At 36.4% G+C, this 17,606-nt stretch overlaps 1 protein-coding gene across 3 annotated transcripts; it reads right to left on the bottom strand.

Annotated features, from left to right (window-relative positions):
* Nucleotides 1–257: 257 nt before the first annotated feature.
* LOC116059277 (UNC93-like protein MFSD11) lies at nt 258–11,652 on the bottom strand. 3 transcript variants are annotated; one of them, XR_004896228.1, is made up of 15 exons: nt 11,158–11,652; nt 10,530–10,585; nt 10,311–10,418; nt 10,136–10,215; nt 8,839–8,935; nt 5,609–5,667; nt 5,271–5,415; nt 3,997–4,046; nt 2,307–2,372; nt 2,092–2,217; nt 1,838–2,012; nt 1,608–1,743; nt 552–833; nt 434–479; nt 258–394 (listed from the first exon to the last, which is right to left on the bottom strand). XR_004896228.1 is itself a non-coding variant. In XM_031312245.2 (13 exons), the coding sequence occupies exons 1-13, from the start codon at nt 11,245–11,247 to the stop codon at nt 681–683; spliced, it is 1,341 nt and encodes a 446-aa protein (XP_031168105.1). In that variant the 5' UTR covers nt 11,248–11,652; the 3' UTR covers nt 517–680. The 3 variants fall into 3 exon arrangements, 1 of the variants encoding a protein (XP_031168105.1); XR_004896227.1 differs by having other exon boundaries at nt 258–479; XM_031312245.2 differs by lacking the exons at nt 258–394; nt 434–479 and having other exon boundaries at nt 517–833.
* Between the last annotated feature and the right edge of the window lie 5,954 nt (nt 11,653–17,606).

Here is a 17,606-nt window from a genome sequence, read left to right as displayed (position 1 = left end):
TTAATTAGTTGACGATACAATATTGCATTATTTTCTCTCATCTATTTTTATCAAACTGTCAATCATTCTGACAAACTATGAACAGCCTTAAAAATAACAGTTTTAGATACATCAAATATTTTCAACACTGCCTTAATAACAAACCTGAGCTGGAAGCAATGCAAATAAGTGTGAAATAAGGTGAGTGGTTATTTTTGTGTAGCAGTGCAGTAGAAAAATTATGTTAATGATTAACAATGATACTGTGTAGTGTTGGGTTATTAGAACAGACAGTGCAAGGTACGATCCAGGCTGATTCACAACCATGTAATGCTATTCAAATGTTCTCTTCAGGCAACTCGGTTTCAGTTCTTGCAACAATTAAAATCTTATTTTAAGTATAAATGTTATCCAGATGTGTATGTATGTGTGTATGTATGTGTATACTGTGTGTGTGTGTGTGTGTGTGTGTGTGTGTGTGTGTGTGTGTATGTATGTATGTATGTATGTATGGATGTATAGCTGTATGTATGTGTGTATGTATGTATGTATGTATGTATGTATGTATAAATGACCTACAGTGTGTTATATTAAAAGATTTTAGAATAACCCCTTGTGAAATGAAAAAGACAGGATTGTTTTTCTGATGGCTGTAGTTCCTCCCAAGGAACAATCAATGCTGATACAGAAATGTATTCTTTCTAATATTCCTGCAAATCTACCAAGAAGTTCTGCATCCTCTCCACCACGAAGAAGCACAGCGTTCCAGAGAAGCCCAGGGTGACCATCAGCAGGAGCTGCCACTTCAACAGGAGGTAACCGCTGTAGAAGAACGCCACTGCTGCAAAAACAGACTGACAAAGGAGAACAGAATTTAAGAGTTTTAAGTTCAGCCAACAAAACCAATGGTCGTTGGCCAGGAAGTACAAGACGTTGACTAGAAGAATTGTACAAGTTTAATAACTGAACTTGTTTTGTGCAATTCATTAGATTTACAATCGGCAAATGGCATTGTCTGTTTATTAGACAACATGCTTATTGTTATTATTATATATATTGTTATTGCTATTTAAGTATAAGTAGTAGTATTATTTGTTTTTATATACTATATCTGAATTACTGTCATGTTTATATGCAACTGAAATCGCATTCCTTTTTGTTGATAAAAATAATGTTAATGAGTTTTTTAAATGGAAGAACTTTCTGCTTTATGCAAGACTTGATCTATATAGACAGATACCAGATCGGTATTCAGTCAAATTAATGCAAAACTAGGGAGCGCCATCATAAAAAATATAAAATAAAATTTCTCCCTTTTGGTTTCTGATTTTTTTAATCGAGAACACAGGACAAGTGATTTAGAAAGCACATGTGCTGTAACAGACAAAAAATACTTTTTAATTTCATTTGGACTTTTAGAAAATACCACAATTTCTAGGGTTTATTTCTTGTTAGAGACACATTTTTCAGCAAACACAAAGGGGAGATTAGGAGGCATATGTGGGTCTTGTTCTTTTCCATTTTAATGGGGCTTCAGGTGAATTTATTTCATACTTGACAAGCAACATTTTAGCCCAGCTTTTCTCAGCTCTGATAACAATGCCTGAGAATTGGCAACTCGGGATTACCTGGATGAATTTGAAGATGGCAAAAGCAGGCGTGCTTTGTCCAGCATAAACACAGCCTAATATGCTGTAGAGCTGTGTGTTGAAACAACTGTCCCCAAGTCCAAGCAAGAAGCTGCACAGCAGTGCAATGGATACACTGAGAGAGAAAATATAGTTCTTATTAAAACAAAACAGAATTGGAACTGGCCTTCTTCGTGTTCACTCTTCTTTATTGTTAAAGCGTTGCCTACCTTGGAGTTAGATATGGTTTATGTTGGGTGGTGGTACTAAAGACAACCGGGGCATCATCTGGGATGTTGAGGAAGATCAAATAGACAGCAACAAAATGGACAACCATTCCCAGAAACACAACCGAGGTCCGTCTGAAGCGATTGTTCTTACACAACAATCCAAACAAGCCTCCACCTGATGAGAAAGAACATATTTTTGAATTCAGTGACTTTCAATCACCTAAATGAGCTCTGATCGAGGAATATAAACTTACCCACAATTTCTCCAATGCCTACCACAATCCCAGAGATCCCAATCAAGCCTTTAGCTGCTTCTCCAAATTGTGTAGTTGCTCCGATACACGTCCCATACACTCCGCTGTAGAAAGATAGCTCCAGGCCTGCAGAACAAAAAGGGCACGCTGTAGCTGCAAGCCTTCACTGGAGGCTTAGATACTCACTATATTAATGTATTCTCCATGCGACTCACCACTGTATGCCATGCAGGGACTCAGGAGCAGTATCGTTTTAGTCTTCAGAAGTTGCAGAATGGTTTCTGAACAGGAGGACACACAATACACTGATTTGAATTGCTAATAAATACATATTATATATGCCTAACACTTTTATACCTTTTTCACATGTGGATTGAGCTCCGATAAAAATGTAGACGTTAAGGCCCCATTACCGTGTGACAATTTAAGTTCAATGCAAATAAATAATCTGTCTAAATAAGCCAAAAAGCCACATCTGAATGCAGGTGGGGGGAAAAAACCAAGAGAGAATGTCACCCAGGCGGTTTTAAAAGAAGAAATCCCACTAGGTTTGTTTATATATGCCTGGATGCCCTCTCTTGACATAAATCAGCGTGCATCTTCGATAAACCCCGATACCTTTGAGGCAGGTGTACACACGTCTACATGCACACAAGATACTCGCAAGACAAAGAGCAATCTGATCATCCAAACAACTTCAGACTGCATTGAAGGTGGATGTAAGTGTAGCACAGTTCCCTGTTGACAAACAGAGATATAATCTGGAACAGGCAGTTTCTATGTACTCTCCAGAAGAGTTGTATCCACATGAAAGACATTTTGACCTGAAGAAAAACAAAACTGCCTGTGACTGCCTGCTACTTTCAGACTAAGAGCAGTGACGTGTGGAGAACTAGAGCTTACCAACAGTATGCCAAATAACTGAGACAAGAGGGGAAATAACAAACATTTCTGTTACGTATTTTGTGCCTTTTTTTGTTATTTGTATATCAACTGTGAAAAATCTCAGATGATACCAATTTACACTGCAAGGATGAAAATGCAGTATCACCTCTATTGCATGTGCATTTTTAGCCATGCTAGCAGCTGAAATACAATGTTTTTGATACAGACGTCGACGCTTCGTCTAGCACCACCCACAAGTTAAAGTTTTCACTTCTCCAGTGTAACATGTCAACATTTACTGGGTGGAATTTGAAATTTGGTAAACACATTCATGTTCCCCTTTAGGATGAAGTGAAATAACTTTTCCAATTGCTAATTGGCAAATGTTAGCACGCTAACACACTAAGAGCTGATTTTACATACTAATTTTATACAGTAAGTTCTACATTGCAGGTAGTATACAAGTAAATCAACATACTTTCCATTTTATACTTACATAAGATGATACAATATGTGCAACACAAACTGACTTTGGAACATCAATGCAAGATGATTTTCACAAACACACATCATAATTTTTTTTCTACAATTTTACACGTTTTTTAGTTATCTGAGATCTTTTTGGAGTTGTTTCCCAATGGATTTGAGACACACCATTAGTCTTGTTAATACATATAGTTATTTTTTTATTATATAATACATATACACATATATATATATATATATATATATATATGTATATATATATATATATATATATACATATATACACATATGCATGTATATATGTATGTATATATATATATATATATATATATATATATATATATATACATACATACATACATACATACATATATACATATATATATATACATACATACATACATACATATATACATATATATACATACATACATATATACATATATATACATACATACATATATATATATATATATATATATATATATATATATATATATATATATATATATATATATAAATAATAGAACTTACTGAATTCTGACTTGGCATCCTGCATGGCAGTGTTTGCTCTGTGCTTATACCTAAACAACAGAAAATAAATCAATTTTAACTTTGACAAGGCCGAAATTAATTAATTAATGAAAGTAAACTGCACACACAAACAATGACAGACCTCCCTTCAAGTGACAAACAGGTGAAGTGATTTACAAATCAAAGACATTGTAGCTGCATAAAGATCAAAAGGATTCCTGACAATCCCAACACACTGCAAAAGAAGGTGTTTTTCACAGTAAATGATGGCTCCCTATAGTATTCTTTGTTATTCTGTTGGAATCATGCACACACTCAAACTCAGCCAATAAGCAAGGATCAAATACCTGCATCTAGGAGATACTAGAAACCGTTTCTAAACATAAACTGCTGCCACATGACAGACACAAACAGGCTTAGAGAATGAGTTTGGTCCCAAATGAACACACTAACAAGATTTTGATACAATCTACTAATTTCAGTCATATCTTTTTCACAAAGCTGATTTTCTTAGTGTTAAAATGCCCTACATATGCCCTTGCATCAGGGCCAGGAAATTTTTTACATGACTTTCAGTAGTCTTTGATGACAGCTATATTTATCTCAAAATGTGTCCATATTCAAGCCATAAAAAAATTAAATAATGTTGAGAATCTTGGTGGAGAATTTGGGGACTTTAACTGCTGTCACTCTCAAGGACAAAGTCTACGTCCCTGCTGCCCCAAATCTGCCTGATTGCACCCTACTTGCTTGGTCCGGTGATAGCCAGACTACCCTACTTGTATAAAGTGCTATGATTAGGCTTGACTTGAGAAAAATTGATAGTCATTTTTGTGAATGACAGAGTGATTTATACCTGCTGCAGAACTGCAATGGTAAGTCATCTTGAAAACTCTTGCAAAATTCAAGGTTGGTTATTTGAAAAAAGAATACTTATTTATTATTAATGATAATAATAATAATAATAATGTAATAGTAAAAAAAAAAAATTATATATATATATATATATATATATATATATATATATATATATATATATATATATATATATATATATGGTTTGGTTATAGCTTATAAGTGGATGAAAGGTAAATTCGGTTCACTTTAATATGTTTGTATATGTTGCATAAACAGTCTACTTTCACTTTTTATTCATCACTTGAGGTTCGTACCCTCTTTGTCCTTTTTCAGTAGTGGTTCAGGCATTTCTATATATTCTGAGTGATTTTAACAGCAGTGAAAAAGGTGTAATTATCTAAAGGGTATTCATTTACATCACAGGAGTTGAGAGCAGTGCCTGCCCTTCCTCTTCAGAGAGCATCTCGTCTTCATGACGGCTCTTTCTCAACACCAGGAAGCTGAGTGTGCCAAGTATGGAGGTGACCAACAGGGACAGAAAAATGTTTTTCCTGCTGCTGTCTGAAAGGGGAAGATTAAAATAAGCCGCTTAATTAAAATACACAAGATATATTAACAACATTAAGCTAGGAGCATATTCAGAATAACCAATCACTCATATAATCCTCTTGGTATTTTGCTTTCATCATCATGCTACATTTTGCTATTATAGCCATGACAGTACTTAATACTCAATTTTAACCTGATATCTTACCTGATACCTCTGTTTTTCCATTCCAGTCGAAATAAATGTAAAGATTGCCAAACAGCATGCTGTAAATGAGTTGAAATAGGTTAATCAAGTGATTAAATGACAGATGTCAAGGAAGGGGGAAAAAAGTTTCAAAATTAAATTTTTCGATGCCTCATCAAACCTATTTTTTTTTACTTTTTGGGTCAGGTCATTTGACAAAACAATTCCACCTAAAGGTCAATTTAGCAGCTAACCTAGAGCTTTCAATCGTCTCGTATTAAGTTGATCACTGTTTACACTGTAAACCCAGATTTAGTTGTAATTAAATGTTTTAGTGGTCACTACTTATTCTTTCATGTTTTGTTAAAAACCATATTCGTTACTAAATCTCATTAGTTGTTTGTAATAATCAGCTTAAGTATGCAGTGCACAGATCATATTAGTAAGCAGAGATAACTAAGGATGTTAAGTTTCTGTATGGGAGGGTCATTTGAACTGTTCTGCGCTGAAGCAATGCAAAGGCTCATGCGAAAAAATTTATATATGCTCTGAATGTTTTCCTAGTTAAAGTGTGTTTTAATAATGTTCTGTTAATGTTTTGGGTGTGCATTGATGTTATCTGGGTTTTGGTTTTGTATGGTTGATTTAGTGTTCATGTTTATCTACATTTCTTATTGTACCATGACCAAGACCCAGGGTGGGGACTGATGGCCTCTGGGCAGTGGCAAATGTTCAGTAGCAAATGCACAAATTGGAATTTCAGTAATTCTAGCTCCGGAGTGAAACTTTCCATGCAGTACAATGCATTGGGAAGTTACAATGTCTGATGTGTGTTGTTATTTTTGTGGTTTTTGGAACAAATGTATTGAATACATTGTTCTTAAAATCAGATTGTCATAAAGGAAAAACAATTTTTATAAAGACAAATTATTTCTGTAGTAGTGATAACTAGCTTAAAGTTTTATATTTGTTATGTTTCTTTGCATGCTTAAAGCTACAGTGCGTAGTTTCTGTCTCTCCTATGAGGAATTCTAAGTAATGACCACAAAACTGTCGGCGCATCCACATGATACAAGCTTTCCGTGATCGCGCACTACCCCAACCCCTCCTCCACGCAGTTGCTAGTAACCAAGGAGGACACGGAGGATTAAAAAAAACATGATGGACTCTTCAGAAGAGGTAATTATCTTCACTGGATTTTCTGCGTGCGAAAGTTGCCGGGCGACACCAGTTTCTGAACATAGTCATACTGAGAAATACAGAGAGAGTTTTGTGATGCCCATAGTCTTAATTAGCTTTGTATCAACTCATTTGGCAATGGCTTAAATGTAACGGATGTTCATTAATATAAAAAAATGACACACTAAAGCTTTAACTTTATATGCTTATTTAGAAAATAATGAATGTAATGATTTTTAGTAATGACTACTAATTACTCTTGATTTGTCTACTGCAGCAACTTACCGCTCTGTGTTAATACAACTTGACCTGTTAAGTTTCACCTTGTGTAAAAACTTAGATGGTTCAAAGCAATGGTTTTCCACGCAAATTTAAAGTCAAATAATTTGGAATAACAATGTATGATCTTTATAAAGTAACAAAAAATAGCCGGATCATTCCTTAAAAGTGTATCTTAATTGGAGCAATAATGTCTGAGATTTGAAGTTCTAGTTAAACATTTAAACATTTAAACATTTAATTGTAATGCCCTCTGTGCAATTCGTTGTGTAGAACAAGTTTGATGTGAATCAAACCTCTGGTGTAGGAGTCTGGAGCTTTCACAGCTTCAACATTTGACCTTTAGTTAAAGTGATTGCATTAGGACAACTAGTGGAATTAAAAGAAACAGTGCTTATACAGTGCTATCTGAAATGTCATCTGACAAATCATGTTTTACAGACAGAAAAAGCAAACAAGAAGGACTGGACTTGTTGGTGGTTGGATCAAACGCTGACTTTCTAAACACAACAATCTGCATTATATGAAAGAAGCATCCTTTGAGGATGCTTCTTTCATATTTTAAGCTGTTTATTTGCCTTTCATGGTGAACCGGGCAGTCTGTAAAATGCTGTGATCTATTTTTGTCTTTAATTACATTTCACCTAAACTTCAAAATGTAGATGAGCAATTAGTCAGTCCCAAAGCCTCAGCGAGGGATAACAGAGTTTATTCATTAAAGATAACAGTAACTGCATTCTGTATGTGTGTGTGTGTGTGTGTGTGTGTGTGTGTGTGTGTGTGTGTGTGTGTGTTTCACGGCAGCCTGAGAAGAACTGATTCATAAGTTTACTGTGGCATGGATCACCACTGCAGAGTCAGCTTAGCAATGCCCTTTTGTGCGCTTTGGAGCAGGTGACAGCCAATGTAATTATTATACTAATTAAATTTGCATATTTTAACAGATACCAATTTCGTTGTCCAAGCCAGTGTGCAAGAGCAGTGGGCCGAATTCAAGAGATGAAATGGCCAAAACCTGCAGAATCTCTTAATATGTTTTAACTAATAACTCACTGACAGATATTGTAACATGATTTATTAAATATATTCTAAATAAAGCATACATTAATATCTTGTCATGCTAAAAAATACAGACCTGACAGTATTTTGGCTGCTGCAGTGTAGCTATATCATTGATCAACTGAAATACTTGCATCAAACAAAAAGAGGAAGAAAAGATGGTGATGATGAATTGTGTTTTATGCACTGTATGTAATGATGGGAAGAAATAATATAATGCAGGGTACTTTAATAGCAACCTTGGGTTGGTTTAGGAAGCAAATTAGGAGGATTTTTAGGTTCTCAAATAAAAAAATTAATATTTAATTCACTTAAGGCTGTAGTTAAGTCTTTTTCAGAGAATCACATTCAGTATAATCTAAGTATTAAAATGCAGTGTGGTTTAAATGAAATAATGCCTGGAGGTAATGGTCTTGGGGCAGTGGTGGCCTAAAGGTTATAGAAGTGAGCTTGTGACCGGGAGGTCGTCGGTTCAATCCCCAGACCGACGGGATAAAATCTGGGTGGGGAAAGTGAAAGAGCAGCGCTTGCTCCAGTGGAGCTCCTCAGTGGCCAGCAGATGAGACTGTGGTTGTACTGGGCAGCTTCCAGATATGAATGTGTAACTGTGTGAGTGTGACAGGTCGTTGTTGCAAATGAGAATTTGTTCTCAATCGACTTACCTGGATAAATAAAGGTTCAATTAAAAAAAGAACATTGTAACATTACTGTGTCAGTACTCAGTAGCTGCATACCTGCACTGTAGGAGAGCCCAGAACATCCCTGTGTTCCTGTTGATGGTGGAAGCCTCAGAGTTTTCCACCAGAAAGTGTCCCTGAGCTGTCCAGAGCACTGCAGGAAAGTAAGTGAGTGAGGTCATTTGAGAGAAAAAAAAAAAGTGAATTGCCCACACAAAGTGAAAAATGATCTTCATGTGTTGGTAAGTTATGCACCTAAGCGCTGGGACATGATAAAAATTCATGACACCACAATGATTTGAGGCCGCTTTGAAAACAGCCCCAAATCATTTTTCTTTATTTTTCCAGTAAATGCTCAACAGAGGGCTGCTTTCTCAGTATTTTCACTAACATCTATGAGCAAACTCAAAGTGCTGCGCGCTATTTACAGAAACAGCTCCTAACCCATTTAAGGTCTAATTTGGGATACTGTTTATACGCATCAACACATCCCAGTCATGATAATCCCTATATGCATGATTAAACACTATTTGGAACACAGAAACTGAGCTTGAATAGGCTGTAAAAACAACAGAAACCAAGTTGAAGTAGCCCATTTATGTGTACTTTTTTGTAAATGGGATGTGAGGGTGCCAAACCAAAAAATGGAAACCTGCCTATTCTGAATAAAAACAGGTATACAAATAAACTGTAAGCTAGAACTGAAACAATGAGTTATATTATTATCATATGATATTTTGATAACTGACTCATTGTTTCTGTACATTTTTAAGAACAAATGTTCAACTTCTAAAATGTGAGGTTTTGATGCTTTTCTTGGTAGTCTTCGGGTTTTGGAGACAAAAGAAAACATTGAAGATGTCACCTTCAGCTCTGGGAAATTATAATCAGCATGTTTTGTTTACTACTTTCTGGCATTTTAAAGACAAAACGGTTAATCGAGAAAATAACCATCGGATAAATCAATAATGAAATAAGCGTTAGTTGCTGTAAGCAACAATAAGCAAAATAAAACTCCAGATTTCCCTTTTTAATTAGAGTAAATGTGACTGATAGGCTATTAATACAATAAAATATCTCCATTAATCATTAGTCATTATAACTCAGGTTTCAGGTCTGGATCATGAGGTAGAGTAGGGAGAATAAATGAAAATAGAGAATGCTCCAGAACCAAAAGATAGTTGTCTAAAAAGAATTTACTCCAATTTTTCCTTTAAAGTTTACTGATCACCGCCTTAACTATAATGCTGGTGCAAACATTTAAAAAAAAAAAAAAAAAAAAGTTACAGTAGTAGCTTCAACATTATTGTAACCAAATATAAAAACTAATTTCAAATCTGGTAAAGGAACTTACTGGCTGCTCCTATGCCGATCAGTACAGAGGTCAGGTAAAAGGACCACGTTGAAGGGATGATGAACACAGCAATGTACCCACTAGACAGAAAACATTTAGAACAGCAATGAGCAACATGTTTCAGCTTCAGCATCTTTGTCAACATCCTGTAGGTAATTACCTCGACAATGTTTACCTGTAAAGAAGGCCACTCAAAAACATAGTCATTTTTGGTCCAATTACTGCAACGACTGTTGGCGCAAGTAAATTGGAGAACGAAAATACCCCATAGATTATTCCAAGACTGTAAAGGAGGCAAAGATAATTATTATTTAACGTTTTACTTTAAAATGCACATGTTTATTAAAATGTTATTCTTCATCCTGAGTTGAGGATGTGTACATGCATGACCTACCTGTGGTAGCCACTCCCAGTGAAGGTATCAGTCTGCAGGCTTTTCACTACAGTTTGCTAAAAGAAAATGAGATGGAAGCACAGGGTTAGACTGGACAAAATAAGGCTTAATTATGTCCTCAAGTCATCCATCTGGTTTGATAATTTCACTGACCATTGAATACAATTAGAAACACGAGGTGCGTCTGACATTAGCTGGTTTCCTGCGCATTAGACATCTTCGGTTGGAACTTTTTAGATTAAACGTTTTAATAACAAAATGTGCATACAAAACCAAAAGCAGTAGTTTTATGCTTTGTTCTCTGCATAAAGGTATCTAGCAGTCAAATTATTCGGGATAAATTATACAAATAGGCCTAAAGTACACTAAAATAGAATTTTTGTGTGTGTACACAGATATGTGTAAAAGCAGAATGAGGTTATCTTTATTGAGTTTTAAATGCGTTTTACATAGCTGAGGGACAGGAAATCTGTTCCATCCATTAAAAAAAAAATTCATCTCAGCTCAGTGTCTTCTGCAGGCTTTCGGAAAATAATCTTTTCGAGGCAACAACAAACACATGTGACTATGTAGCTATAAGAAACACAGGTTTGGACGTGTAAAAACTCAGTAATAAAGTTGAACTTACTTCAACGTTCCCACAAGTGGTGAAGGCGGTAAAAATGAACAAAAATCCCACACCCAAAATCACAACGTTGAAAGTCCTTCTGTCTGCCATGGTGTGTTCTTACTCGCCCTAGCAATACATGTATTAAATATAAACTTGCCGCTGGTAATGTTGTGCTGTCGACTCATTGGAACTAAACATCTAGGAAAGACTCTCATACGGATTCATTAACGACTGGGATAAACGAAACCCATTTCAACAAAGTCGCGCCACTAAAGTTGACTTTACTACCTGTTAAGTTACAGTTTAATGCGCAAACCGCATGAAGGACAGAAGTGTAGCGGAGAGCGCGGGACACAGATAGCCCTGTAGCACTGTTATAAATGGCACTTCCCTTCTATCATACTAAGTACGCATGACAACTTGTGACTTTAATTACAGGCTTTTTTTGCGGTCTTCCTTGTTCTTCTTCGACTTCTTCGTCATGATGGTTTTTCCTCACTCTCTCCTGCTTCTTCTTCTTCTTTGGCAATTTGCGGTCATTTACACTCATTTAGCTGCTGCTGCCTTCCAGAGGTAACCAAGAGGAATATTCTCCCATGAAAAGCCAAACTGTCTTAATATCAGCCTGCTGTCAGTGGTGGAAAGTAACTAAGTACTACATTTACTCACATAGCCTACAACTCATGTAAGTGCAATTTTGAGTCACTTTACTTGACTACTTCCGTTTTCTGCTTCTTTATAGGCCTACTCCACTACAATTCTGAGGAAAATATTGTAGGCCACTTCTTCCTCCACTACTACTTAGTTAATACATTTAGTTTCTTTGCAGATTCAGATTAATAATACGAAATATGATTAACAAATAATGTATTAACAGGCTACATTAATATAAGATAAGACTTTATTGATCCCTTAGTGAACATCACACATCAAAGACGCCACCATTTTACAAAGATGCATCTTTCGGTAATACACAAGAGCACAAATAAATAAAATAAATTACCAAATGAAGCACTACTATAACATGTCTATAATTCCAATTAATACACTGAAAAAAAACCTGCTAAATATAAATCAAACCTTATCTTGAAAAATAGTTTTTTTTCCCCCTCATCTCCCAGGCTTTCTCCAGGTAACTAGCTAATGATGCATATGTGAACAACCAACTCAATCTTTGTGCATCATCCATGTTTACTAAATCAATCCTATTTAACAAAATAAATCCAGATACAACATGAGCCTCTCATTAAGTAGAACACAGACTGTGCTCATAAGGCTGATTCCTCTGTAATGTAATGGCATCCTTGGGTCCTCACTGGTGGTTTTTGGTATTGGGTTTATAATAGACAACATATTTTACCAGATTCAAAACATATTTAAAATAATTTGGGCGATTTTAATATCTCAAGTCCAGTTGCTTTCCCCAGTTTTACTTTATTGATAGCCAATTGAACTTCATTATAATAGTGAGATCCTTATTTAAGGTCCTCACTTACGCAATATTCTCTCTTTAAAGCCAAATAGGCTTTCTTACCTTTTTCCTTTAACATACTTCTTTATGATACCATTCATCAAAATCTGAAGTATCACTGGAAAATCTCTGAGACAACCAGTCACAGTATTGCCATCTGGCCCCAGCACCTCCATTTTCCTATTTATTAATTTCAGACCAAATTTTCTGTGGACTTGATGTTTGAATTTTCTATCTTTAAATCTTCTTTTTCTTCTTTATTTGTTTAACACCTGTTCTGTTTGAAGGCATATCTGTTCTTAAAAACTTCTAAGAATGTCTTCTCTTCTACGATTATCTCCAGCTTTACCATCAACTTCTCTTTCTTCTTTAATCAGTTTGCAGAAACTACAATACTAATTATCTAGGTTTTCTTGTTCTCTAAGGCATTAGTCATTCTTCAATTCCAATAAAGATTGTTGTAAACCAGAAGATAAGAAGTTAGCTGGTAAAGTCCTACTGACTTTCTTTTTTGCTGAAGTAATGGAGTTACTGTCCTGAGGGGCTACATAATAAGCCTCAGTCTTTATTAGACGTTTTAACGAAAGTAAAGAATGATTTGGAACTCTGCATCTTTCTCCAATTAGATCCATACAGTTTGCAAACTTAATTAATAGGTTTGGAGTCAGCTAATACTTCAAAGAAGTCACATTGTAAGCAGTCATATGACGCAAGTATAAAGTCAACCACAGCTTTAACCCTCACAGATATAGCTGTAATAACCATTTTGGGAGGGGGGGGGGGGGGGGGGGGGGGCACACCCTTCCATTAACAATACATAACTTTAGAAATTCAATCATTGACTATGCTTACAAAAGTCCCCATGTTTACAAAATCATCCAAAGAATCTCCGGAGGGAACCTCATCCACTTCTTTAAAATAATTAAAAGCAGCTATCCTGCTATTGAAATCTCCACAAAGATAAATTGCCTCAGCTCCTGAACATAAATAAATTTGACTCAGAAGATGGTTAAAGAAAAACGAAGCAACCTTTCCTCAAGCTGACGTCTATGTATAGTAAAGAATTATATATATATAAAATACATCAATAAAAAGGCTATAATTCAAAATTATTCTGAAATAGGCCATTCTGCATAAAGTATACTTTTACTTTTGGTATAGCTACTTTAAGTGTATTTTGATACTAAAATGTTTGTATTCTTACTTATATTTCTACACTGTGGTGGTTAGATGGTTAAAGAAAAACGAAGCAACCTTTCCTCATGCTGACGTCTATGTATAGTAAAGAATTATATATATATATATATATATATATATATAATACATCAATAAAAAGGCTATAATTCAAAATTATTCTGAAATGGGCCATTCTGCATAAAGTATACTTTTACTTTTGGTATAGCTACTTTAAATGTATTTTGATACTAAAATGTTTGTATTCTTACTTATATTTCTACACTGTGGTATTGCTACTTTTACTTAAGTCGAAGATCTGAGTATACTTCATCCACCACTGGTTTGTGTTTATTGCACAGGGTATAATGTTAAGAAACATTATACATTATGCCTTTGCCGACAGCGGCGATGGCCCTATTGAAACTGAAGGAATTATTATTCCTTCGTCTGGCAAATTAATCGCCTTTTTGAGGGGCTTAACATACTCAAAAACTAACCAGAATTGGCGGTACATATTATAAGGATTTCGGGAATAGGCGCACAAAAATGGCTCGCTAGCGCCCCCTACAAAACTTAAAGAATTGAGCCCCTGCAGTACGTTTAACGTAGACTCACGAAACTTGGTACACATATGAAGCATATCAAGACGTACAACAAAACGTCATTGGAGCCATACCCTAAACCCAACAGGAAGTCTGCCATTTTTAATTGAAAGTTCGAAATTAGTGCTTTTGACCATTTCCACATGTCGTACTTTAACAAACTCATCCTAGAGATTTCATCGAATCAACTTCAAATTTGGTCTATGCCATCTTAAGATGTTAAAGATGAAAAGTTATTAAAAGAAAAACTTTTCGTCATAGGGCATGGCCGTGGAGGGGCGGCCATTTTGTGCGTTTTGCCATCGAAACAGGAAGTGGGTGTAACTTGAGTGTACATTGTCCAATTGGCTCGAAACTTTTCAGGATTCATAAAAGTCCAACCCTGACGACATCTAAAGGCCGATATTTACTCAAAGTCATAGCGCCCCCTAGTGGCAACAGGAAGTAGGCCTAAAAGTCAAGGTGCCATACTTTAACGAACTCCTCCTAGAGATTTCATCCGATGGAAAATTCGGTCTGTGTCATCTAAAGACCTTAAAGATGAAAAGTTTTTAAAAGAAAAACTTTTCGTCAAACGGTGTGGGCGTGGCATCGCGGCCATTTTGAGTGTTTAGCGTGAACGAGAAAGTGGCTGTAACTACAGTGTACATTGTCATATCTGCAATCAACAAGAGTCCAGGCCTGAGGCCACCTACAGGCCAAAATTGACTTCTGGTCATAGCACCCCCCGCTGGCGAAAGGAAATCTGCCTTATATGACAAACATCATCCGATTTACATGAAACTTATAATGTGTTGTCTACATGTGATACTGAGCCGCCCCCTATACTTTAACCACGCCCACTTACTCAGACCACGCCCCCTTTCATAAGCAGAGAGTTCCTTCTTCATTGGTAGGCCTGTAGCGACGCGTCGATGATGTCGACGCATCGACGTCAAAATTACGTCGACGTCGTATTTTTGCGTCGACGCTTCGACACACACACATGTGGGAGACCAAAACATTGCAGGATGGAGGACGAAACAGCAACCTCCTCACAGAATTCCCATCAAAGCCCTGCAAAAAGCCCCATGAAAAGAAAAAGTCCTAAAAAAACAGCTCGCCCTTAAGTTTTCGAAGGTATGGGAATACTTCAAATATAGTACCAAGTACGAATGTTGGCTAAATTAATTTCATGTTTGTGTAGTGTGTTGTGTAGCCTGCGCACTTAGGTGGTGCTAGCTAACTATCTTAGCTCTCCGTGCAGTTTGTTCGTACTAGGTTAGTAGCTAACGTTAACGTTAGCTAGCTACTGGCGCCTAGACAGCTGTGTTTAGCTAATGTTAGTTATCGTCTAATGTTGGCTTGTGTCGGTACACGATCCGTTCTGCCTGCACGATCCGTTCTGCACATGCGCAAAATGTTCGCGCATGCGCGGTTGTACGAGGATTTACGACACTGCACGATCTGTTCCACGCTTCCGGTCGACAGCCAAGCTAACGTTAGTTTAGCTAACAGCTAATTCGGCTAACTGCTAGCTGAGACAGCATGTAATAACTTTAAAAGACCCTCAAAATAAAACTTGAAAATAAACGTTGACATATATAACAGCTGTTACGTCAGTTCTACTTTACTTGTGCTCATTTAAAATACAATCACTCAATACTTGTCTTTATTGTTATTACTGTGAAGTCTTAATTTAGCTGTAGCCTGCTTTTCCCATTACGTTTGAGTTAACGTTATTTTAGACTGAATCTAGCTGTCAGCTAGCGGTTAGCCGAATTAGCTGTTAGCTAAACTAACGTTAGCTTCCCGGTGGAGGCTAGCCATAGGCTAGCGTGGAACAGATCGTGCAGGTCGTATGGATACGTAAAACAGTATTATCTTGCGCATGTGCAGAACGGATCGTGCAGGCAGAACGGATCGTGTACCGACAGCTTGAATGGTAGCTAGCTTACGGCTGCAGAACACAGCTATCTATAGTAGCTAACGTTAGCTAACGTGAACGTTAGCTACTAACCTAGCACGAACAAACTGCACAGAGAGCTAAGATTAGCCTAGCACCACCAAAGTGCACAGCTGCATTAGCATGTAAACCTACAGAATAGCAGTTAAGAGAGTCAGTTTGATTATGCATCAGGTTTTATGTTGGGACTGTTATATTGTGCTAAACACTCTCAGGAATGTCTGTACTGTGCACTGCACAGTGTTTTTCTTTTTTGCACTACAACTTGATTTTTTTGAACAAGAGAGTGATGTTGGTACTGTAAAAGAGTAAACAGGCTGGCCTTTCATTTTGTATAACAGTAAAATAATTATTTTATTTTGTGTAAAGCAGAAGATTTTTTGCTGTGCAAAATTGTTTAATAAAATATATTATTAAGAATTTTTTGGTATTTATTTGAGATACATTATGGTTTTTATTAATCGAGCAACAGAAAAATAATTGTTATATTAATCGTCCAATTAGTCGTTAGATTAGTCGACTAATCGATAAAATAATCGCCCGATTAATCGTTTAATAAATAATCGTTTACCCCCAGCTCTATTCATTGGTGATGGTTTGGCCCGCCCCCTATGCTTAAGCCACGCCCCCTTTCATAACATTTAACCGTTTAAGGTAGACCCTTGTGTGAGGTATCATTGAAGTCAGCAGAAAGTTCCTTATTCATTGGTGATGGTTTGGCCCGCCCCCTTTAATAACTGGTGACCCGTTTAAGGTAGAGTCTTGTGTGAGGTATCATTGAACTCAGCAGGGAGTTCCGTTTTCATTGGTGATGATTTGCAGTGTCTGAGTGCCGCGCAAATGCACGGTCGCAAGGAGCAGCGTCCGCTAGTAACCCTGACCGTGCAGAGGCGCGAGGGCCCGTCCAACGCTGCTTGCAGCTTTAAATTCTATTGCACTGTTGCACAAAGTGCTTCAAAATTAATTAAACCACATCTAAGTGATGTCATTTCATGTGTTTTTATTATTAAATTAATTTCAGTCTCATTGATTGACTGGTAATGGAAATTCCATGACCAAGCTTATACTAACTCATTCAAAAGCTGTAATTATAACCACATGCCTGCAGTTCCCATGAGAAGAGACTCATAAAACAATGGTGAATGCAATGATCATGAAAGAGCAATAAGAAAAAAAGTATAGTAATTGGTATAAGAGATGAGAAGTTCAGGTCATATGAGTCCATTAACGAATCTGGAATTGTTCAACCTGCATATTATATCATTCTTTTTGG

The sequence above is a fragment of the Sander lucioperca genome, chromosome 21 (assembly GCF_008315115.2).
Source record: "Sander lucioperca isolate FBNREF2018 chromosome 21, SLUC_FBN_1.2, whole genome shotgun sequence".
NCBI lineage: Eukaryota > Metazoa > Chordata > Actinopteri > Perciformes > Percidae > Sander > Sander lucioperca.
This window is presented reverse-complemented; position numbering and strand designations above follow the sequence as displayed.

Coding starts and splice junctions, on each gene's coding strand:
- LOC116059277 (XM_031312245.2), bottom strand. CDS start 11,247: ATGGCAGACAGAAGGACTTTCAACGTTGTGATTTTGGGTGTGGGATTT. Junction 2,013..2,091: donor AGGCATTGGAGAAATTGTGG/GTAAGTTTATAT, acceptor CTTTCTCATCAG/GTGGAGGCTTGTTTGGATTG. Junction 1,744..1,837: donor AAACCATATCTAACTCCAAG/GTAGGCAACGCT, acceptor TTTCTCTCTCAG/TGTATCCATTGCACTGCTGT.